Source organism: Stigmatopora nigra, chromosome 16, assembly GCF_051989575.1.
Source record: "Stigmatopora nigra isolate UIUO_SnigA chromosome 16, RoL_Snig_1.1, whole genome shotgun sequence".
Lineage (NCBI taxonomy): Eukaryota > Metazoa > Chordata > Actinopteri > Syngnathiformes > Syngnathidae > Stigmatopora > Stigmatopora nigra.
Genome location: NC_135523.1, coordinates 2,739,787 through 2,763,934, shown reverse-complemented (window position 1 = coordinate 2,763,934; position 24,148 = coordinate 2,739,787). Strand labels below are relative to the sequence as shown.

Genomic DNA, 24,148 nt, shown 5'->3' with positions numbered 1-24,148 from the left:
GTACCTTGATTTGATCCTGAAAATGTGAGATTTCAAATCACATAAATATCAAAACAATGTTCATTTATTCAGGAAATTTGATTTTGTTTTGAAAAGCTTCACCGGAACTTGTTTTTCTGACACATGAGCATTTGACAGCCTCTTTTGGCGCTTTGGGGAGACTGACTTAACTTGTCATATAAACTGCAAGCAAGTCACATGTGCTCATCCTTTCCACTTTTCCCTTTGTTTTGTTGCCCTTTACTTTTTTTAATGCACAAAGTCTTCAAGTCCAGCCAAAGTTGGCTTCAAACAACCCCACTTTTTTCCCCCTAACTATGCCTGAGAAGTGTTTTTGGTCTTTTGTTTAGGTTTTTTTTGCTTGACATGATGACCGAGGAGGGCAGGAGCGACCACCGAAGTGAGAGTGGCAAAGATTTGGATAAACAGCTCCGTTTGAGAGCCTGCGTTCTCAATGAGCTTCTCAAAACTGAACGGGATTATGTGGCCACACTGGACTTTCTCTCGGTGAGTTCAATTACACCAAAATTCTAATTAAAATTGCTTTAAACTGCGATGACAAAGTGGGAAGAAGTGTACTCAGGTGCTCTCAATGCAGGTGTCTCCATCGTAAAGTAGGAATAATTGCTGAAAAAGTGCAACAAACATTTTTTAATAGTCTCGAATTACATGGTGTTTTTTTTTAAAACTGGTTCTCTACCAAAACATCAATTTATGATCATGCACAGTTCATAAAATTGCTTACTGACTGACAACTTTTATGAATTAAAAAGTTTAAATGCACATTTTACTATGATAAAGATAAAATAGCTTTCAAGTTATATGATGATATTTTCCATTTCTGAAATAGCCAGTTTAGACTTGTTTTTCAATTACTTCAATTTATGTACAGTTAATATGAGACAATTTATAAAATATCCAACAATAATCTCTTTAATATAAATTTGGAGCATTAGTATCTCAAATTTTTGTCAAATAACTAGCTTTGATGGATGTCACATTTCAATTGTGTCACTTGAATTTTATTGTGAAGGTAAATCTCAACTTTTTTGGGCACAAAACTCATTTTTTAGGCAAATCCCTGCTATTTAATCTTATCTCCGTTTTTGCTTTGTGCTCGATTGTATCAGTGAGAGTGTAGGCGTGCGTTTGTCTTTGTATGGCTATCTCAGTCCAACCCACATGTTTCTAATGGAGCCCATCTTTGGGACCAGTGGGGAGGCCATGAATCACAATCTGGCCTTTCTTACAACGGCCATCTTTGCCAGAGCGCGTCCTCTCCGCCGGGATTGGCCGCTCGGTTGAAAGGCCGCTCTGTTGTGGCCGGAAACCAGCTGAGATAAGTCGCCTTAAAAAGTCCAATTCAACTTGCACTTGGACGGCGTGGCACGCCAAAGGTGCATTGTAGGTCTTTTTAGGGCGAGCGGACGGGGGGTGGCGACCGCTCATTGTCTCGCAGCATTTCCGAATCTCGGAGGAATTCCTTTTGCAGGAAGTGCGCTTTGCGAAACCAGTTTTTCGGAACCCTTTTAGTCTCTAAATTGATATTTTAAAGGCAGATTGGTCGCCAATGATGACAATAGACGACCATTCCCTATTTTAAAAATGTACTTCATCCCCACTTTAATGTTAATGCTCAAAATTGTCTCAGACAGCGGAAGTACCGCAATTATCCTGCCTAAAAATAGCTCAAAAGTGCCCAAAGTGTCCAAAAAAGTTATGGGAGACATCCCAAATAAGCCTAGATGTTATATAATGAATCATTATAATAGAAAACAGTGGGCGCTAGTGTTTATCTTCATTGAAATCAGCCTATAAAAAACAGACATAATGTAAACAGTCTGTGTGAAGCAAATCCTTTACTTATTTTCATGTGACCGATACATAATGAACATTTATGTGAGGCATTAAGTGTTTTCTTGGCTCGACTACAAAGTAGCACAGTTGGCATGCTTTATTTTCAAAAAGATGGCACTCATTTTTATGCTAAAAACATGCATGGCTTCTTGTTGCTAGGCAGATTTCGTAGAGTGAATTTGGCCTTAAAAACTGCAATTTTTTGACATTTTCATGGTCTTGCCTTCACTTATGTAAGAGTTTCACATACCTATTTTAAAGAAAGGAGCGTCCTAGACCCCCCTTTTAATTTTTTTTGGAGCTTTCGACGGTGAGAGATTAGTCAAGCAGGATTTCCTTCCTTCCTCCTCCCTTCCTTCCCGACTGGCCCTTCCCGTCTTTACATTGTATTGCAAGTTTCCTGCTTTAACGCTAACTCTACTTGGGCTAGTTCATGTTGACCATGTGACAACCTGTTTTTGGGTAAGAAAAAAAGCTCCAAAATGCAATAAAGTAGGCAAATGTTATTGGCAAAAACGTTGACTTTGAGTAGATTTTTGCAAAAAAGAATTAAAGGCAGGCACGATAGGGAATTTCCACTAATCGTTACAGATTCAATTAGATTGAAGAGAAGACGACGTGACCGCAAACTTGATTTAAATCAAAGTGGGCTATTTTGAAAATAGGTTTTAATGACGTCAATTCCCATGAGCAATTATAAACAATCGAGTATTGTTGCAATGTCTAATTTTTAGTGTTATTTATGCAATATTGGATATTACCAGTATAATTTGATAGTTTTTTTAGCCATAACATTTGGACTGTTTTTTATGTTTAGTTTGTATATTCTTGATATTTTTAAAGGAAATGCTGTTTGTGTATTTTTCATGAAATATTTTGTCTTCCCTTTTTATTTATGTATTTTAATTACAATTTCTATTTCCTTCTTTCCTTTGCAGACTATTTCCCACCCAAAGATATTAACTTTCTGAGATAATTCATTTATTTATTATGATTTTTTGTTAGCTAGCATGGTGCTAACATCAAAACATTTTTGGCCACTTTTGCTATTTTAGGCCAGTTTATAATTTTCACAGTTTGGGCTATTCAACGGATTCCATTTTCAAATCCGTTTTCATTTTCCAAACCATTATTTTTTCTTGGCAAGACTTTAAAAATAGATTTGTGCTCCTATTTTTTTACCATTCTCGCTTGTTCAGATCCGATCGTTCGTGACGACGCTGCTAACGAGCGAACGACACACAAAAGACGACGCAGACGAGAAGAGAAGCCCCATTCATTCGTTCATCCGTTGCTGTCCGCCAACTCACATCGGACTCCCTAAAAACTCAACCACGTCACCCCTTTCAATTCACAACGTATGCAAGCGTATGGTAAATAGTCAATAAAATGGCGTTTGGGTGACCCAGTAACAGCGCAACGCAATTAGGCAAATGAAGTGGATATTTATGGGCCGTCCGGAGGAAAAAAATGGGCTGCAATTCACGGTCGTCCCAGGTTCATAAATCCAATGAGTCAGCTTTCCAGTCTTGGGCGCCTTCCAGAGCTTCACTTTTCACTAAATTACCAAAGACGCTTTGTTACTCTTTTTTTACGAGGAGACCCAATCTGTTTTTAACCTCTCCATAGGGCAAATGACTATTTTTTGTCACTCAGAATTTTTTTGGCCGAAAAACTAGCTGTGAATGCTAGCAAAACAAGCTAAATTATACTCACACTTAGGTTTTCTAACATTTTATTTTTAGCTTTTAGCTCACGTTTTAAGGTAGGTTGCAACGACTGCAAAGAAGCACAACGGCCCCGAGACCGGAAAGCCCCGTGGAGGTCCCTGCCCTCCGTGTTTGTTCAAATTAGACTTGCTAATGCGGGCTAGTCGCGGGGCGAAGCGAGGCCGGCCTAGCCGCGGAATGCTAATCAGCCAGTCGGGGGCCTCAACAAAAAAGCCTGATTAATGAAGTAGCCTTCTCTATTTGTTTTCTTCCGTCCACTCCAAGCCAGATTCCAGCACTCTGTTACAGTTTGCCTCTAAAGACTTTCTCAGAATTGGCGGTCTGTTTTTCTCCGGGATTTTTACACCAAAATTTCACTACACTTGAATTTTTTTAAACCCAATATCAATACAAAAAATGTTGTACCATTTTTTTGATAGTATGTTAAAAATCAATCACCTACAGACTAAATTGTTTAAAAAATCGGTAAGTATCGATACTTTTCCATCAAATATATTCATTTGTAACATTTAACTAACAATACTTTGCCACTTTTACCACTACTATATCTTACATACACACTCCTATCTTTCCTATCTTCCCCCTTATATGAAACAACCTCCCGTATAAAGCTTCAAAATGTCAAGATGTTAATGTTCAGACTACAAAAGAGCTAACACAGATTAGCCAAAGATTGGAATGTGGTAGCTAGTCTGAACAAAGTCTGACATTCCTATTCTCAGTATATGTCCAACAAAATATATATATACATCTTATTTTTTAAATGTACACTCCACTTTTCAGGCGTTCCTGCACCGACTACAGCAGCACGTGGTCACCAAAATGGACAAAAACATCACAGAAGAAACAGTGAAGGTAACCAGACTTTTTTTTGCCAATATTTACAGTACTTCCAAAGATAAACAGCCACATTTGCTGCCATTTTATGGTTTGTTTGGGAACGCACTGTCCACAACAACCCTCAAAAGAATTTCAAGCATCACAATGCATTGCAATCTCAGGGATTCTAACACCAAAATTTCACCCACCACAAAAAACAGTATAAAATAGAAAATAAAGGAGTATAATTGGATATGAATGAACTGCAAAAATAATGCAAAAAAAGTGTATCTGGACTGAATAGTCTGATATTTTGCGCATATTTTCCCCATATGCCCATTTGGATAGAATTCTCCCATCAGCTCGTAATATCGCCACCGATGTGGTTTCTCGCCATCTGCCTGTTTTCAATTACCAGATGAAAAGCCGCCACGACAAATTCCATTCCAACGCCAACATATTGACGGCAGACATTTTTTTTTAAAATTCCTCCCTCCCAGGTGTTGTTCTCCAATATTGTGGACATCCTGGCTGTCCACAAGGACTTTTTGTCCATGGCGGAGGAGCTGATGCACCCCGACCCGCACGCCCATCATCAAGTGGGACGCTGTTTCTTGCATTTTGTAAGTGGGACGAAATTGGCTTTGAAATTAGGTGAGCTAAAACGACCATGTTTGCTTCACAGAGGCGGCGTTTCCAGATTTACGACGAATACTGCGGGAATCACGAGAAGGCTCAGCGGCTGCTTCTGGAGCTCAACAAGATTCGAAGTGTCCGTACTTGCTTGTTGGTGAGTGGAAAAGTACCAAAACACCAAAAAAATGGGTTTTGGTGGGTGGGAAAATTGTGGAATTTTGACCATAACATTTTTTTTGGGTGTTGAAATCATATTTTGAAGGGATATTGACAAAAATTGTTCGCCTAGGCCACGGGTGTTAAAGTGGTGGTCCGGGGGCCAAATCTGGTCCGCTGCATCATTTTGTGTGGCCCAGAAAAGTAAATTAAAATTTAGGATCAAATTAAAATTATATATATAGATGTATATTACATTCCCTGATTTTCACCCTTTTAAATCAATATTTGCAATTTTTTAATCAATTTTTTTCTGTTTTTAGGTCAAAAATCATTTAGTAAAACCTATAAATATATTCACAAAAACTATAATAAACATTGTTTTAGTTCTAATGTTGTTTTTTGTTTAGGGAAGGGTTTAGTTAGTCATAATAATAATACATATTGAGACAATATTTGCAAAATCGGAAAGTGCCAATCAAACCATTCAAACCATCAAATCATTGCATCTTCCTTCAACAACATTGGACAAAAACAGACACTCATTCCCTCAAGCCAATTTTCAGCTACAACAAATATATTTCATTATGTTTTGGGTTCACTTTATTAAGCAAAAACATGTTTTGTCATCCCACGATACTCTCAACTCTGCCAAAGTTAAAACATTTTCAGCTTCGTGTTGAGCCAATTTGAGCGCGCCGGACAGCTGACGCGCGTGGGAGGACTTTTACTTCCTGCCGCGCTCCGAGACACTTCCACATGGGGAGCATCACGGAATGAAGACCAAAAAAAAAAAAATTCAAAATCAGTTCCATTCCCTCTCAGCTCATTTCCTGTGTCTCTCCCCTTAGAACTGCATGTTGCTGGGGGGCCGCAAAAATACGGAAGTCCCGCTGGAGGGATACCTGGTGGCTCCCATTCAGAGGATCTGCAAGTACCCACTCCTACTACGAGTAAGTACTGGTTAGTAAATGTTGCATTTTTTTGCCAGGTGAAGGGAAAAAGTTTTTAGGACGCGTCCTGGTAGAATTACGCACTTAAGTTGAAGTACAATAAGGTCATCTGACGCTGGGAGGGATTGAATGGTCGCAGCTGTTTGGACTTCTCCTGGAAAAACTTTGGCGTGGTGGACTTATTTTAGTCAAAAGGAGTAATGTGTTAATGTCAAAATGATTTCATGAGGGCTGGACCATTTGAGATAATATTTAGATTTTTTTTTTTTTATAAATGGATTAAAATAACTGGATTAAAAGTCCTTGAATATTCAGTTTTTTATAGGTCTAAAATGATGTTTATTTTAGCTTTTTTTAAATATATTTTTAGATTTTACAAAATTATTTTTGAACTAAAAACAGAAAAAAATTGATTAAAAAATTGCAAATATTGATTTAAAAGGGTGAAAATCAGGAAATGTAATATACATCTATATCTATCATTTTAATTTGATCCTAAAACAGAAAATTGTGATTTACGTTTCTGGGCCACACAAAATGATGCGGCGGGCCAGATTTGGCCCCCGGACCACCACTTTAACACCTGTGGCCTATTGGGCCATTTTAGATATAATATTTAGATTTTTTTTATGAATTGATTAAAAGAACTGGTTTATTTGAGCTTTTTAAAAATATATTTTTAGATTTTACACAATGATTTTTGATCTAAAAACAGAAAAAAACAGACCATTTTAGATATAATTTGTATATATTTTTTTATAAATGGATTAACACAACTGGATTAAAATCCCTGAATATTCAGTTTTTTATAGATCTAAAACAATGTTTATTTGAGCTTTTTTTAAAAAATATATTAAAATTTTGCAAAATGATTTTTGACCTAAAAACACAGCCATCTTGATTTTTTTTTGTGTCAGGAACTGTTGAAGCGTACACCCAAAAAACACGCCGACTACACGGCGGTTCAGGAGGCGCTGCAGGTGATGAAGGCCGTCTGCTCCAACATCAACGAAGCCAAACGGCAGATGGAGAAGCTGGAAGTTTTGGAGGAATGGCAGTCTCACATCGAAGGCTGGGAGGTCCCTCACTCTTAAATATACTTTTCCCACAAACATCATCCAATAATTGGGGTGGATGGTCATTCCGCTGCCGATGTTTTTTGGTTACGGTGGTCAATTCCACTTGACTTTTTCGGGGCTTCACGTTTGTTTTAAGAAAAGAAAAAGCTCTCGATTCATCATCTGCTTGTTATTTTTGGCAGCTTCAGATGAGGGGAAATGAGACCAAATGATGTTTTAAAGGTCTGCTTTGCGTTTTATGATGGAAGGAATGAAAGTGACATCAAAATAACAAAGCAGCTGTTGGAATACTTCAACAAAGAGCTCATTAAAGTATTTGGGGGGCTCTTCTATGTAGAAGTGAATGGCCACTTTTCTATTACAAAAAATAATAATAACGTGGGGCTATAAGATGGTAAAATGAAAATTGGGAAAATTCAACTTGATTCCAATGGACCATTTTAAATATAATATTTAGATTTACTCGTCATTTATTTTCCTGGGCCGCTCTAAATGATCCGGTGGGCCACATTTGGCCCCCGGGCCGCCACTTTGACAGCCGTGCAATAGTTTTTCTTTTTACATTTCATTTACCATGTCCAATTTGAGTCTAGATGACTTTTAAAGTGCAAAAGAAAGCAGTGGAACATAGATTCTGTCATGCAGATGCTAATTTGAGGTGCTTGGTGGTGCTCCACAATGACTTGGACATCTGCTCAGTTCTGTAAAAAAAAGAAACAAGAGCACTAAAAGAGCAATAGAAGGTAAAAAGTCTTGCGTTATTTTTAGCTGCGAGGGGGCACGGCAACTCCCTCGAGAGCAGCCAAGGTGAGGGAAAAGACGTTTGCCTTTACCCGCACAGGATGTTATTTTACGGACGCTACTAGCAGAGGAAGTGTTTTGTTAAAAAAAAAAAATTGACTTTATTTATTTTTTCACACCCCAAGAGATTGAGCCGGAATGGCCTCACTTGTGTAATCTTCTCTCTTTCCTGTGTGTGAATATTTAATAATGTATGCCTTTTTAAATGTGTGTTGTCAGGGTTCCAATATCACCGACACGTGCACAGAGATGCTCATGCATGGAGTCTTGTTGAAGATCTCCGCCGGGAACGTGCAGGAGAGGATTTTCTTTCTGTTTGACAAGCTCCTGGTATACTGCAAGAAGAAAAACAGGTGGCCTCCTTCCTCCAGTTTACTGTTAAAACCAGTTCTCAAAATTATATTTATGAGAGGGAGTTTAATATCTAAGAGAAAGAGTTTAGTATCTAAGTCTGTTTAATATCTAAGTCCTGTTTAATATCCAAGTACTGTTTAATATCTAAGTACTGTTAAATATCTAAGTACTGTTTCATATCTAAGTACTGTTTAATATCTAAGTACTCTTTACTATCTAATTACTCTTTACTATCTAATTACTCTTTACTATCTAAGTACTCTTTACTATCTAAGTACTGTTTAATATCTAAGTACTCTTTACTATCTAAGTACTCTTTACTATCTAAGTACTGTTTAATATCCAAGTACTGTTTAATATCCAAGTAGTGTTTAATATCTAAGTACTCTTTACTATCTAAGTACTCTTTACTATCTAAGTACTGTTTAATATCTAAGTACTGTTTAATATCTAAGTACTGTTTAATATCTAAGTACTCTTTAATATCTAAGTACTGTTTAATATCGAAGTACTCTTTTCTATCTAAGTACTCTTTTCTATCTAATTACTCTTTACTATCTAAGTACTGTTTCATATCTAAGTACTGTTTCATATCTAATTACTGTTTCATATCTAATTACTGTTTAACATCTAAGTACTGTTTAATATCTAAGTACATTTGACTGGCAACCAAAAGACCGGCGACCAAACGTCCGGTCATGGCTTTTTTGGGGGGAAATGCCGTTTTTCGGCGGCTCGGAAAGTACCCAAACATACGTTTTTTTTAAGGTGGGTGTGCCAATCTTTGTGGCTTAAAAGACTCCGAGAATACCTAAAAGGATTTTTTTGGGGGCAAAAGTATGTGGAAGGAGCTGTTCTAAAAACAAACAAACATCTGTGTATGTTGGGAAGAGGGTGTATAGAGAGTTTTTGGAGGGTTTGTAAGGAGAAGGAATGTTAAAGTTTGGAGGAAAAACGGGATAGAAGTCTGTTAGGATGTTGTAGTGGTTGTTAGGGGGAAAAGACTCAAAATGTAACCAAAATCTGCTTTTTTGTTTGTTTGCAAAGACGTTTGAAAAACAGCAAAGCCACAACAGAAGCTCCCCGCTACCTGTTTAGAGGCAGAATTAACACGGAAGTCATGGAAGTGGAAAACGTGGATGACGGCACAGGTCAGCCACGAACCTCCATCTGTAAACAAACAAATGGTGGACGACTCTGGTCACCATCTTTGCAAATTCCGTCCCCTCTCGCCAGCCGATTACCACAGCTCGGGCAACATTGTCAACAACGGCTGGAAGATCCACAACACGGCCAAGAACAAGTGGTTCGTCTGCATGGCCAAAACGTCGGAGGAGAAGCACCAATGGCTGGAGGCCATCATGCGAGAACGGGAACGCCGCAAGAGTCAGTGCACGCCATTTTCCAAACAAAACTAAAAAAGATGGCTAACACTTTTCCAACATTTGTAGGCTTGACGCTGGGCATGGAGCAGGACACTTGGCTAATGGTCTCGGAGAAAGGAGAGAAGCTTTACCAACTCATGAGCAAAGGACACCTCATCAAAGACCGAAAGCGCAAACTCAGCACGTTTCCAAAATGTTTCCTGGGAAGGTGAGTTACCTTCAAATGATGTCATCATAATATTGTATGCTAGCCATTTAAAAAAAACTATTTTTTTCTTTTCCCAACGTTCCTGTGGCGGGGTCCACTTCCCAAACCGCCTCGCCATGTAAAACCCCGCCACAGTTATGCGCACTTTTAAAAATAACACATGTTGGTACCAGCTGATGCCAATGATACGTATATGTGAAAAATGTGCAAATATTCCCAAAAAAAGGCATGCTAGCATGTTAGCATGTTAGTTAGATAGGCATGTTAGCAGCCATGTTTGTTGTTGTTGTTTTCCTTCTCACCGCTTGACTTTTTTTCTAATTAGTCAAGCTGTTTTTTTGTGTCTTTTCAGCGAGTTTGTGTCCTGGCTGATGGAAATGGGCGAAACTGGCAACCCGGAGGAAGGCGTCCATCTTGGACAGGCACTGCTGGAGAATGGCATCATCCACCATGGTTCGTTTTTGTTTGTGTTATCTTAAAACATTAAAATGGCAGAATTACTCTTGTTTTTGAGTCTAGCTCATAAAGCTAACAACACAATTTTTAAATGATTCTTTTTCTTCTGGATTTAGTCACCGACAAGCACCAATTCAAACCCGAGCCCGTCCTTTACCGCTTCCGCTACGACGACGGTACCTTCCATCCAAGGAGCGACATGCACGACGTCATATCCAAAGTAAGCAAAAATATTTAACGCTACTATAGAACTGCAATTTTAATATTTTTCTCTCTTCACCAGGGTGTTCGCCTCTTCTGTCGGCTGCACAGTCTCTTCACTCCCGTCATTAGGTTTTGGGCCAATTTTTGTTTTTTTCTGCGGTGGGCACTTTGTTTTTCGGGGCCTGAGAATGTTCCAGTTTAATTGGGGCCACTATCCCCGCTTAATTAGGCGGGGAATATCTTGGCCAAGTACGCAGAACGCCAACTTTTGAAGAACAAAAACACTAGCTTCAATTAGTCCCTGTTTTTGTATCTTGAAGTAACACATTTGGAAATCTTTTATTAGGTCATCAGCAAAGGCTAAGGAAAAAATACATAGAATAATAGTTGATAATGTTTTTTTAATGACCAAAACTAGTTACTAGCTCTATTATGTATTAAAAATCTTAAGTGAAAGGGTTATTATAAATTAATGTTGCTGAATATACAAATAATTTCTGCTTTCTAAATATTGTACTATGTAGGAGAATATAAATATGAATTGTCATTCATGGGAATAATACTTTTCTACATATTGCATATTTTCTCATGCTTAAAAACCCATTGCAGTTTTTTAAATTAATAGACTTTTTTATTTGAAGGTTCCCCATAATTTTCCATATTTTTAAGATTAAAAAATATAGTGAAACCGTTTCATAACTTGAAATTTTTTTAATCTTTTATAAGACAAAATATTAAGTTTCTTAACAATTTTTAATTGAGACGCCATTTATTCAACAATTTTCATCAAAGTTAACATTTATCTACTGTAAGGATTCCTTCAAAAAATACTACCTTATATACATGTTATAACTTAATATCCAATATAGTATATACTACATATTAAGAATCCCTTTGCCTTTGTCCCACTCTTTCCTTAAACTTTTTCCAAAGTCATGTTTTCACCCTTCCAGTAAAAAGCCATCTCAATCCCCCCCCAACCCGCCGTTTCCTCACATTGGACATATGGATGCCCACCAGACCGCAACCTGCCCCCCATTTGTCACTAGTGACAGCCTCTCCCATTCAGCGGGGGGGAGGGCACCTACTATTTGGCCAGCTCTTCCCAGACGCTCCATTACATAACGCCACCTCGCATTGTGGAAGGGGGGGGGGGAGCGGGAAACTCCTCCGGGGCTTTGCCAAGTCACAGCCGTTTGCGCCGCCTCTCCCCGGGGGGCCGTAACTCGGCCCTCGTCTTCATGGGAAAGTCACGGCTGCGTTTACGTGAGGGCGCAACACTGAGAAATGGCAGAGCCGCGTGGAGACTGGGGCGGGGGGAGTCGGAAAGTGGGGCGGAGGGCGGGGGTCGGGACCCCCGGGACCAAACACTGACGGGGCCTTCGCTCATTCGCGTTGGAATGTTGTTTTCCTGTCGCCAATTGTCCAGAACGTGGGCTCATTTGCTTCTAGTTAGTTGTATTGGTTCTGGCTTGAGATCATTTATTGTTAGAAGAAGGCATGAGTGCCCATGTTGCATTCAAGTGTACGCAAAGAAAGTAGGAATTTACATACAGTTGATTTTTTTTTACAAGGTTAGTGGCTATTTTGATATTATTATTGTATGTATATTTTATTTATTCATCATTAATTAAGCAATATTTGTTTTATATTTAAAATAAAAATGACCAACTAGCTTGAATTAAATTAAACATAACAGTCCATTTTCTTTTCACATCAAGTATATGTATAAAGTGTCATGATATTGGCAGAAATATGAAGTCTGTTTCAAGTGGCCCATATTTACACTACTTTCCTTTCAGGGACAAAGATTACCATTTACGGACGTACAAATCAGTGGTGATGGCCAACAAGCTAATCGATTGGCTCATAGCGCAGGTATCGTATTGACTCCTCCACGGCCGTAAAAGCCAACGTTATCCACATCGTCTTTCCCTCAGGGCGACTGCAGAACCCGAGAAGAAGCGCTCATTTTAGGAGTGGAGCTCTGTGACAATGGATTCATGCATCATGGTGAATAAAACACCCGTAACCCGATCTCCCGCATATTTACTGCAATTTTTTACGTTATCAGTGCTGGAGAAGAGCGAATTCAAGGACGAGCCGTTGCTCTTCCGCTTCTTCGCCGACGAGGAGATGGAAGGTTCCAACACCAAACACAAACCCGTCAAGCACGACTTGAAGATCGTGGAGAACCTCATTTCAAAATGTCTCCTGGTGAGACCCAGCGATGGGGGTTATGGATTCAACCTGGAGGAGAGGAATGGGCTTCCCATCATCAAGTCGGTTGAGAAGGGCTCCCCCGCCGAGGTATACTTTTCGGCAAGTGACCCTGAACTGTGTCCGTGACTTAACTGGATTGTTGCGTTTTAAGATGGCCGGCCTGGAAGCGGGGAAGAAGTTGTTCGCCATCGACGGAGATCTGGTTTTTCTCAGGCCTTTCTCGGAGGTGGAAGTTCTCCTTGAGCGGTGCTTCCGCGGAAAAGGGCCGCTAAGGGTTCTGGTCAGCACTAAACCCAGAGAGTATGTCCCCCATGTGTATTTTTATTAACCAAATGGGACACTCCCAATGATGATTGTTTTCTAATTCCAGGACTGTGAAGATTCCCGACTCTGTGGACGGTTTGGGCTTCCAGATTCGCGGTTTCGGACCTTCGGTGGTTCACGCCGTCGGACGAGGTACAAAGTCATAGCGGGGTGTTATCGCGGGACGGTCAGTTTTTTGAGCGCCTCACACCGCGATGTTGTTGTGCTCCTCTAAACTAATGCAGCCTGTTAGGGAGGCTGAAACTATGCTTTCAAGGTCAGTAAATAAGAGTACTTTGCAGTAGGAAATGGGAAAACAAAATGATTAGTGTCTGGAAATGTTCATTAATTTAGTGAGCAGAAAGTACCACTTCAGTTAGCAAGTTGTTTTCATTTCATTTTTAAAATTGTACTTAAAATGGTTCTCCTCAATTCTTAGTCATTTTATCCATTAACAATCCTGGCCGGACGTTTGGTCACCCGGACGTTTGGTCGCCCGGACGTTTGGTCACCCGGACGTTTGGTCACTCGGACGTTTGGTCGCCCGGACATTTGGTCGCCCATTAACAATAGTCATTCTGCAGTGTAACGGTACTTATAGTGAGGTAGCATATACTGGATATTTGTAGAGATACTTGGTAAAACCATTTTTTTATATGTAATAATGTAGTCTTGCCAAAATGTGACCATGTCGCCCTCCCCTCCGCCAGGTACAGTGGCGGCCATGGCGGGGCTCCACCCGGGTCAGTGCATCATTAAAGTGAACGGCATCAACGTGAGCAAGGAAAGCCACGCTAGCGTCATCGCTCACGTCACGGCGTGTCGGAAATACCGCCGCCCTTCTCAGGTAAAAACACAATAGACGTCCACAAATTACCAATACACATTAAAAACTACAGAAGGAAACGTAAGAAAAAGCTTTCCATGATGTTCTTGTGTTCAGGAAATGACGTGTTTTTCAGAACAAATTTGGGAAATTTCTATTCGACCGCATCGCCTCTTTCTCCTAATTGGCCGTGAAGTGGTTAGGCACTTTAGATGGATAATGAATCAATGATCTTAGGCTAGCGCTTCACAGCATTATTAGAAAAAGAGAACTTCATTTTTGACAATAAATTTAGTCTGCCATGTTTTCATTGGAATAATTTCCATGTGGCGGGGATGTAGTTAAGACTCTTTGCGCGCCATTGGTCGCCCAGAGGGAGCAAAGCTTCTCAAAAGTTGGCCAAAAAACCACAGCTGGGTTTTTTGGGCGAGGACAGACCAGACAGACGCGCCACCGGGGTGGCTTGACAAGATGGCTGGAGAAAACCCAGATCCCCAAAAGTGTTTGTTTGCGCACGTGTGCCAAATGAAAAAAAAGGAACAGAATGAAGATTAAAGCCGTTGAAGGTTTGACTCCACTCTCGATACAGCAAGATACAATCAAGTGGGTGTACAACAACAGCGAGAGCGCCCGCGAGGACGACCGCAGGGACGACCACAAGGCCACCCCGGAGGAGAATGGCGATGGTTTTGAGTGCAAAGTGGAAGGTGAGCACACCCCTTTTATGCCTCAGATCGTATGCATCTATTTATATTTTATGGCACACAATGGTTGCGTTTCAGAGGCCATGGACAAGTTCAACACTATCGCCATCATCGACGGCAAGAAGGACCACGTCAGCCTGACGGTGGACAATGTCCACCTGGAATACGGCGTGGTGTACGACTACGACAGCACGGCCGGCATCAAGTGTCACGTCTTGGAGAAGATGCTGGAGCCCAAAGGCTTCTTCGGTCTCACCGCAAAGGTACTTTGCTTACGTGACCGGACGTTTGGTCGCTGGTCTTTTGGTTTAATATCTAAGTACTGTTTAATATCCAAGTACTGTTGAAACCAGCTCTCAAAATTATATTCATAAGAGAGTTTAATATCTAAATATCTACTATTTTCAATAGTACTTAGATATTAAACAGTACTTAGATATTAAACAGTACTTAGATATTAAACAGTACTTAGATGTTAAACAGTACTTAGATATTAAACAGTACTTAGATATTACACAGTACTTAGATATTAAACAGTACTTAGATATTAAACAGTACTTAGATATTAAACAGTACTTAGATATTAAACAGTACTTAGATATTAAACTCTCTCTTAGATATTAAACAGTACTTAGAAAAACTCTCAAAATAAAACCTCAACCATGTCAGGAGCTTTGCCAAAATGTGAAATATATATTACTAAATACTACATTATAATATGTTTAAATATTGCAGTTTGTAGTTAGGTAGAGCATATTATTTTTGGATTTTTATTTTTTTTTCATGAAATTTGGCTGGTAATCAAGTACACTTTCGAGTCACCTTCTCTTTCAATCACTCTGTAGATCCTGGAAGCCTTGGCGCGGAATGATGACACGCTAGTGCAAACGTGTGGAAGGTTAACGGCGGGGGGTGACGGCATCCCCCGTGAGCTGCAGGCGCGTTTTGGCGCGGCATCTTCAGAGAAAGCAGAGCGCATCAGAAGACGAATCGCTAACTACAGAAAGGTGAGTCCGTGTTGGATGTTTTTCAACAATACAACTATTAACAAAGTTCTAATAATATCACCGAGCTAAAAATACACTCCAAAATAAAATGAAATCTGTAAAAACAAATTGTAATCGTAAAAAAACTTAACAATGACTATAATAAATGTAATGAAAGAATACAAAAAGAAGAGAAGAGATCACAAAAGCAAAAATGTCACTCATAAAATCCAAAACAAGCCATCATAAATAATTCTAATGTGTTCATGCAGCCCTTAGCTTGATCCCATATGTCTGGAGGCTCCCAACTCATTACAAGTTAAAGCTGCTCTTGTATTAATTACCAGTGGTTTTATAAATAGCACGGTCACAAAAAGGCCTCGTTTATGTAAGCCGTCTCCTCCTTGGGCACATTCCTTTTTCAGAGAAAGGAAAGGGGGCGGGGCATTGAAGGGAATGTCATTAAAGGGAGTAGGCAAGGAAATGACCCAAGATACAAGGACACCAGGGAAAACATGGAATGGCTTGCCTTGTCTTTACCATTGTCCATGGAGATCCCATCACCCGAATCTTATCTTTAACGTCTTTTAACGTAATATCCTTGCAGTTTGCTCGAGTCTTGAAGAACAGAGCCTGGCCTACGTTCAAGCAAGCCAAGGGCAAAGTGTCCCCTCTACACAGCAGCGACTTTTGCCCCACCAACTGTCACGTCAACACCATGGAGGTGTCCTACCCCAAGACCACCACCTCCTTGGGCAGTTCCTTCGGAGTACAGTTGGACAACCGCAAGAATACGCCCGCAAAAGGCGGGCGCTCCACTGCTGAGCGGGGTGAGTCTCGCCGGGGGCCACATCGAGGTCAGCCAATAGAATTTCGGTATACATTTATGTTCTTTTTAAGGTAAATTGAGCCCCACAGTTCACGTCCAGCACACCATCACCTCCATGGCCGCCCCATCCGGACACAGCCTGGGTCGAACCGAGGGCCACGGCTTGCGTTTCATTCTCCGAGAAGAAGACCTGCTCGCCCTGGACGCGTACCAGAAACTCCTGGACAAATTGGACACCGTCGTCAAGGAGATGGAGACACACGGAGGACAAATTCATGAGTGAGATCATTGCTCTCGGTTCGAAGGAAACTGTGTTTATGTTCTTTCCTGACATACAACTTAACAGCCACGAGCATGAGGATGAAGAAGTGGAAAGGGGCATTCGTGAGCCTCAAATTGTTCTTTTGTTCTTCTTGTACTCAGTCTGTTAGCGTCCATCACGTACCCCCCGGCAAGCGAGGACAAGAATTTTGTACCGGCCGAGAGTGACAACGACAAGGGCGAACGTAATGGGAAGAAAGTGTGTTTTAATGTGGCGGGAGATGAACAGGAAGACTCTGGCCATGACACCATCAGCAACAGGGACTCGTACAGGTACAAAAAAAAAATCCTTTAATATTATGACAAATATTAATATATATTTTTCCACTTTCAGTGACTGTAACAGCAACAGAAACTCCATCGCCTCCTTCACCAGCATTTGCAGCAGCCATTGCAGCTCATACGTCCACAGTGACGAAATGGACTCAGGTAGGCCAAACGCCAAACATTGTCAAATAATAAATAATTTAAATATGAAATGCGGCAGGGGATGACGCAACGTCCAGTGTGTGGCTGTCCCATGAAAAGCAGAAGAAGCTCCATAGCTTTTTAGAGCACCTTTTTAGTCAGGTAAGAAAAAGTATTCACATTTTGCAGAGGTTCCTTCAAATATGAACTTTGAACCTTAAACCTTAGGTGGACTCCATTTGCAACACACTACGAGGAGCACTGGTGGTCCGGGCCTTCGAGCAGACCAAGTACTTCATGCCGGAAAGAGGCTTCCAAGGTTAGCAAATTCCAATATCTAAGTACTGTTTAATATCTAAGTACTGTTTAATATCCAAGTATCTGTTTAATATCTTAGCACCGATCCTAAACTATCTGAGGAGCTATCTCCAGATTTTTAAGCCAGTTTTTTACATTTTGTTTCCATCAGAATTCCAGCAAGAAATGGAACCTAAAGTGAACTACACCAAGAGATTGCGGCTCCACGTCAAGGAGGACCCGTGGAATTTACCCGGAAGTGTGCAGGCGCTCACGCAAACTATCGAGAAATTTGTGGAAGGTTGGTGAGCACCTCACCTGATCGATTAATTCATTATCAAACAATTTTGCTAGTTGCTTAATTTTTTAAAGACATTGTTGACCTCAAATAGATCCAAAACCTCTTTTTGAGCCTATTAAAAATAATTCATTTTTATTTTTCTTGGTATTTTTCTTACCTTTTTCTAATCAAAACAAACACTGGCTAAATACATATTTTCTTTTTATCTAAAAAACTTTTTGTGTGTTTTTACAGAAGTGAAGACGCGGCTACTCTTGGTCCTCCTCCAATACACAGGTTTGTTAACTCGCCATAATACACACTTTAGTGGAAAAAAAACCAAACCAAAGCAAAATGTAGTGCCAAAGACGGGAGGTAAAAGTCGACACATTCAGTTCCACTTTACGGTGCATAAAAAAAGAGTCCATGTGAATTAAAAAGTGCTCGTAAAGTGACTAGAGGCATTAAGAAGTGAATCAGTCTGTGCGCTAACGGCGCTATAAAACACAGACGCCCCCTAACAGAGTGTTTATTTACATTTACAACCGCCAAGCACCACAAACCAGGACGCTACCAAGTGTTTGCGGTTGTTGACGAAACCCGGGCAACCATGTCGTCAACTTTTGTTTATTTTACACAGTTTGACGTCTCCATTTTTCTCCTCCAGACTCGGAAATCCAGTTGCGGCGAGACATGGTTTTCTGTCAGTCGCTGGTGGCGGCCGTCTGCGCTTTTTCCGAGCACCTGCTGGCTGTACTCAATCAGGTGAACAGTGGGGAAATGGAAATGAAAATGATGGAAAGAAAATGGTGGAAATGAAAAAGCTACCATAAGAAAATTGGAGAAAAGTATGGAGATACACGAAAAACTGTAAAACTACTACTTTTCTTTTTGTGTGGGTGTAGTTCCACGGTTTGGCCACAGAGTCCGAGCCAGAACAGGACCCGCAGGAGACTCAAGAAGCCAGCAGAAGATGGCTGGAGCAGATAGCCAGTGCCGGGCTGCTCTTTCACTTCCAGTCGCTTCTCTCGCCTAACCTGGTGAGCTGCATTGTTGGGCTAAATAAAGGTAACACATGTATACTAAAGAAACTGGGTAAAAAAAACTATTATGTGATGCTTTGCAGACGGATGAACAGGCCATGCTGGAGGACACGCAAGTGGCGCTGATGGACTTGGAGAAAGTCACCTTCCATTTCCAGCACTTCGAAGGGGAACCTCGAGTTGCCAGTACATATGCATACTCATATTTTTTTATGATTATGATCTAATGCAGGGGTGTAAAACTGTTTTTTCTGTACTTTTTTTGTCCAATTATCCACTCATCGCTTTTTTTAAGTACCTAAAAAGTATTTTTCATTGTTTTTTTTTGTATTGAAAAATTGTCCAATTGAAATTTTGAACATCTAAATAGTTAGTTTTTTTATTTTATATTTAAATTTACAATACAAGACACATAACCAAAACAAGATACAACCCAAAACTTCACCAATTTTTATGTATTCTCAATTTAAAAATGATCACTAACATTCTCTTTATTAATTCAGATATTTTTTTATAAAGATCACTTAATTTTTTTTTCTTATTTGAGTCTTTAATCATTCATTAAGGCCCAAAACCTCCCAAACTATTCATCTAAAAAAATCAGTATCTGGGGCCCCCTTAGCTGCAAGTTGAACACACACAATATAAATATTTGTAATGATTACTAACATACTGGTGTTGTCTCCAGACATGCCGGTTTCCTACCACATCGAAGGCAGTCGGCAACATCTGAAGGTCTTCCTCCAGCTGGAGACTTTTCACTACTCTCATCTGCCTGCCCGACTACAAACTGGCAGCGGCATCAAAATCCACCCCGTCCTCTTCACGCAAGGTACACTACTCTTTCTCCTCAATCCATCTCCCCATCCTAAAAACACCATCCCATCCCCATCTAGCATTGGAGAGCATGGAGGGCTACTACTACAGAGACAATGTATCCGTGGAGGAGTACCAGGCTAACATCAACGCCGCCTCCCTGGAAAAAGTCCAGCAGTACAACAAGAAGCTAAGGTTTGCCATTTTGGAGTTAAGCGTGTTTTCCGTTTGAGCGGATTGGCCAGCTTGAAACAATTACACGGGTTGTTATCCCGCCCCGCGTGGGAAACAAATTTATGGGGTGTCAGCCGGCCGGCACCTGCTCTCCGGCCTCAAAGTGCTATCTCTTAATGCAAAAATACTGTGTGAATGTACACAAAACACTACATATGGACAGCTAATTATTGTGGGATGGATCAATATCATTTGCAAACAAATTTTAATGCATCGCACTCTTTGCTGACTCCCCTTTGTTGACTTTCAACCTCAAAAAATGGTCGCCGTACGTCATTATTACGGCGCCTTGCTTTAAGTAAAAGCTAGTGTGATTACATTACACCCACTTTAATATAGTGCAGTCTTGCTATTTTTAGCGCACTAGTGGATTACACACATTTGATGGAGTCCCACGCTGCAGAGTTTGTGGCCCAAAGTTGCCATTGGCTCGTCGCTGCCCCCGGTGGAGAAGGGAGGGATGACAGGAAAAATGAACCATGACGTATTTTTTTTGCGCTATTGTATTCACATGGGGATTGTTGTCATTCCTCTTGCAGGGCTTTCTACATGGATCAGTCTAATGTGCCACCAAGTGCTGCTCCCAAAGCTGCCTTGATTGATAAGGTAAGAAGTTTAAACGCTATTAGCCCTTAAACAAAGATTCTTTTAAGTCCAACTGTTTTCCCGCAGGCATACTTTACCTAATTTGATAGAGGCAAATGCAGACTTTTTGCTATATATTAGATTTTAAGTGAGCCCGAAATGCTTTCAATTTTCACCAAAAGATAAAAATGAGTTTCTTCACCAGTTTCCTCTATGCAGAAACAAACCGTCTCAACAACTTTTGTCTTAATTGCACAATTGACACACTTACGGATCTGTCCGGGACTCAAACCTTTATTTTTGAATACTCATTAATGAGACTAAAATATTCAATACTGGTGATTATTTTTCTTATTGACCTTGACTTTTGCTTCTTTGAATCCTCACTTGAATTCTCACTTATTGCCGCTTTCGCCCTCCAGATGATGCGTCCCCTAAACGCCGTGGACGAACTTTACCGCCTGCTGGATAGCTTCATCCGCTGCCGCCGCACGGCCGCCTGCCAGTACACGCCCTGCGGGGCGTCCGGCGTGGGCCTCCTGACCGTGGCTTCGGAGTTGTGCTCACGTCTGGGCGCCGCCCACGTGGTCATGTGCAACAGCGGCGTTCACAGGTGAGTGCCTACCTCGCCAGTCTATTCGAACCCAGTTTAAAGTTTCCATTAGAGATCAAAACGGCGTGACTACACGCTGTCATCGGTCATGAAAAACGCCTCTGGCGAGCGAGACCAAAAAAAATGTGGAATCTGTCAGCGGGCGGGGGAGGAAAAGATGAAAGGTGGGCCAAATAGTGACAAATGTCCGAGTTATTTTCATCCCTTCGCCTCATTGATTAACGGCAGTTTGTCTCGGGGCGAGTTTGTCGTCATATCCTTCCTTTCTAAAATATCTCCGGCGATTATTTTAATTATTCATCTACTTCATTCATTCATTCATGGATTCCGCAAGAGGGAGAATGAAATGTATTCACTGTATGCTTGAAATAGGACGATTTGGAGACTATGGAGTATTCTTAGTGTATTTAAATATAGTTGTAGTACATAAAGTGGCATTTGCTACACTAGTCCTTTTTTGTATTGCACTTCATCTTTCCTTGGATAAGAGACAATTAGGGTAAAAAGTCAATTTTTTACTACTCTCTTAGCATCCTGTAGTTATTTTCCTCCTTTAGTTTGGAGCGCTGGCTGTATTTGGTCTCGGCAGGGGTGTAAAATGGATGCCAACACTGGGAAACAGACGGACATAAATCAGCTGCTAGCGGCTCCAGTAAAGCGGGAGAAGACATTCCTTTATTCCGCTCCGGCTCAGGAGATATTTAAAGATCCTTTTTCTTTAGTTTTTTAAAAAAAAATTCTTGCCACCTGCCATTTTCAACATGGCCAAAATGTTGTTAACGTCATTAATGTAAGCCCCGCTTCTGAAATAATGCTTAGTAGTAAAAAACACAATCATTAACTAACTATAACAGGCTTTTAATGGTCAGAGAGAGAAAAAAATTTCAAAAGTGTCACTTGGGTATTAGTCTAAAATAAAAAAAAGTACCACTTATAGTCCGGAATATACGACACAACTAGCTTTCCCTTAATATTCATACATTTTAAACATAATATTCTATCCAGACTATTTTTATTGTTTGGAAATGAGTTAATAAAATAAATAAATCAGTACATTTAAAAAAAAATCACTTTTTTACTTCTATTCCTTAATTTAATAACATTTGAGAAGCCAGTGGATTTGAATCCAAGAGAAAAATCCACTTTTTAAAAAATGTACCATTTTTAAATATCAATTATGTATGTGTTATTATTATTTTTTTCTCCACTCAGATGCACCCTTAGCGTGACACTGGAGCAAGCCATCCTCTTAGCACGCAACCACGGACTCCCCCCTCGCTGCATCATGCAAGCCACCGACGTCATGAGGAAGCAGGTAACCTCAAACTAGAATCAAACACTGACTTTTTAACAACTCGCCCAAGTAAAATGTCCCCTACTATCTTCCATTTCCCGCGTTATCGTCCTTTTGAGGGCGTTGGCGGCCTTTTTATGCAAAGGGGAATGAAATAATTGCTGATGCAATCCCACTTTTACTCTCTCTCTCTCTCTTTGGCTTGTCATTTAGTCGTGCGCGTATGTTTTGTTGAGCGCAGCTTTCAAAATAAAAGTTGCAGCGTGTGCACGACGCAACGCAAGCAGCTCCCAAAATTCATGACTGGCCAGTAATGATAATAATCGCACGTAAACAACATTCATCTTGAAAAGTCCTGAGCAATCTATTTTATGGCCTACATACAGAAACAATGAAAAATGGGAAACAAAAACCTCAATACTACTAACTAGAATTCAAATTATAGTACCATTTTTGACCTTTTTTGTATAATCATTTCTGTCTTTTTAGGGTGCCAGAGTTCAAAATTCAGCCAAAAACTTGGGGGTGCGAGATCGGACACCCTCATCAGTGCCAAGGTAAAAAAAATAAGATTAACAATTTAAAAGAAAAATTAAATATGACTCATTTGAAATATGTGCATGTCCTTCCTTCCAGGTTATACAAGCTTTGCCAACCTCCCCCACCAGATGGTGACCCATAATGCATTGCGGCGAGTAATACAACAACCCGCCGACTTGCCCATTAGCTTATTTTTATACACTGTAAATAGATTTATCGTTTTTTTTAAAAGCCTCATAGTATTTTTGAATGTTTAGTGACGTATAGGAAACGCTATTTTTAGGATATATTGTAAATATACATTTTATGATCATGTACTGTTATTGTTTTTCTCAGGTTTGACGAATATAGACGGCATATTACAGCCAATGGTAGCTCACTATGCAAACAAAAAACAGCGCCAATAAGCTAGTTTGTTTTTTGGTCACAATATCTTCTATATAACTTCAAATTATATATACAATGTGTCAAATATATATATTTATGTATATTAAATTTCTTATCTGAGATTGAAATATTTGAAATAATTTTGTTAATTGTACTTTTGACAGTGAATTTGACCAACATTTGAGCAAAAATATTAAGATATGTGGCTTTATCTTGCAAGTTTATGCACCATAAAACAATTACATCCCATAATGAACAATTGCATACTACAAAAGTATATGAAATTCACCCACATTTGACTTGGCAGGAAATGATTGAGTAGCAGAAAACTCATTAAGGAATGAAGAAAGTGAAAAAGTTAAATGGCGATTTAAGGTAAGAGTTTTTCCGAGTCCAAATCTAAACTTGTAAGTCAAAGCGAGTTTAAAGTAACAAATCCCTTTTTGCATTTCTATTTTCGCTCGTCAATGTAGAAAGTGTAACTAATGAAGCGACTAGGCCAGGTGTGGGCAAACTACGGCCCGCGGGCCACATCAGGCCCGCTAGGCTTTTTAATCCGGCCCACCAACAGTGTCCAAATATTTTTTTCCCAAGATGGCGCCGTCATGCGGAAGCCAGTGGCAGTAGCTTTCCACTCTTATTTGTTTTTCGTGTTTTCCAGCCCCTTTATCTTTTTTAAATTCAATTTTACTATTTCTTAATACTTTCTACTTGACTTTGTACTTTATACTTTTGACTTTAATGATGAGTGATGAGTATGTTAATACTTAAGTCCTTTTTTCTGTTTATCTTTCAGATGTACTGTTAACGGATGCACTTTT

General features: G+C 40.0%; 1 protein-coding gene across 1 annotated transcript; it reads left to right on the top strand.

The window, feature by feature from the left end:
• Positions 1-163: 163 nt before the first annotated feature.
• On the top strand, positions 164-23,449 carry prex2 (phosphatidylinositol-3,4,5-trisphosphate-dependent Rac exchange factor 2). The gene is made up of 40 exons (XM_077736091.1): positions 164-507; positions 4,371-4,442; positions 4,907-5,029; positions 5,092-5,196; positions 6,050-6,151; positions 7,069-7,230; positions 8,251-8,384; positions 9,433-9,536; positions 9,622-9,771; positions 9,837-9,978; positions 10,331-10,431; positions 10,551-10,654; positions 10,718-10,767; positions 12,441-12,516; positions 12,579-12,651; positions 12,713-12,948; positions 13,013-13,161; positions 13,232-13,317; positions 13,875-14,011; positions 14,580-14,697; positions 14,773-14,957; positions 15,540-15,701; positions 16,288-16,510; positions 16,581-16,788; positions 16,933-17,103; positions 17,165-17,259; positions 17,318-17,400; positions 17,467-17,557; positions 17,708-17,836; positions 18,071-18,112; positions 18,483-18,580; positions 18,721-18,855; positions 18,942-19,044; positions 19,547-19,690; positions 19,755-19,869; positions 20,448-20,514; positions 20,916-21,106; positions 22,319-22,421; positions 22,890-22,957; positions 23,037-23,449. Exons 1-40 carry the CDS (start codon positions 367-369, stop codon positions 23,080-23,082), a joined length of 4,824 nt encoding a protein of 1,607 aa, XP_077592217.1. The 5' UTR covers positions 164-366; the 3' UTR covers positions 23,083-23,449.
• The last annotated feature ends 699 nt before the right edge of the window (positions 23,450-24,148 follow it).

Bases quoted from the DNA above. Each gene is read 5' to 3' on its own strand.
- prex2 (XM_077736091.1), top strand. From the start codon at position 367: ATGATGACCGAGGAGGGCAGGAGCGACCACCGAAGTGAGAGTGGCAAA. The intron at 10,432-10,550 runs GTTCGTTTTTGT...TTCTGGATTTAG, and splicing joins GAATGGCATCATCCACCATG to TCACCGACAAGCACCAATTC. The intron at 22,422-22,889 runs GTAACCTCAAAC...CTGTCTTTTTAG, and splicing joins CCGACGTCATGAGGAAGCAG to GGTGCCAGAGTTCAAAATTC.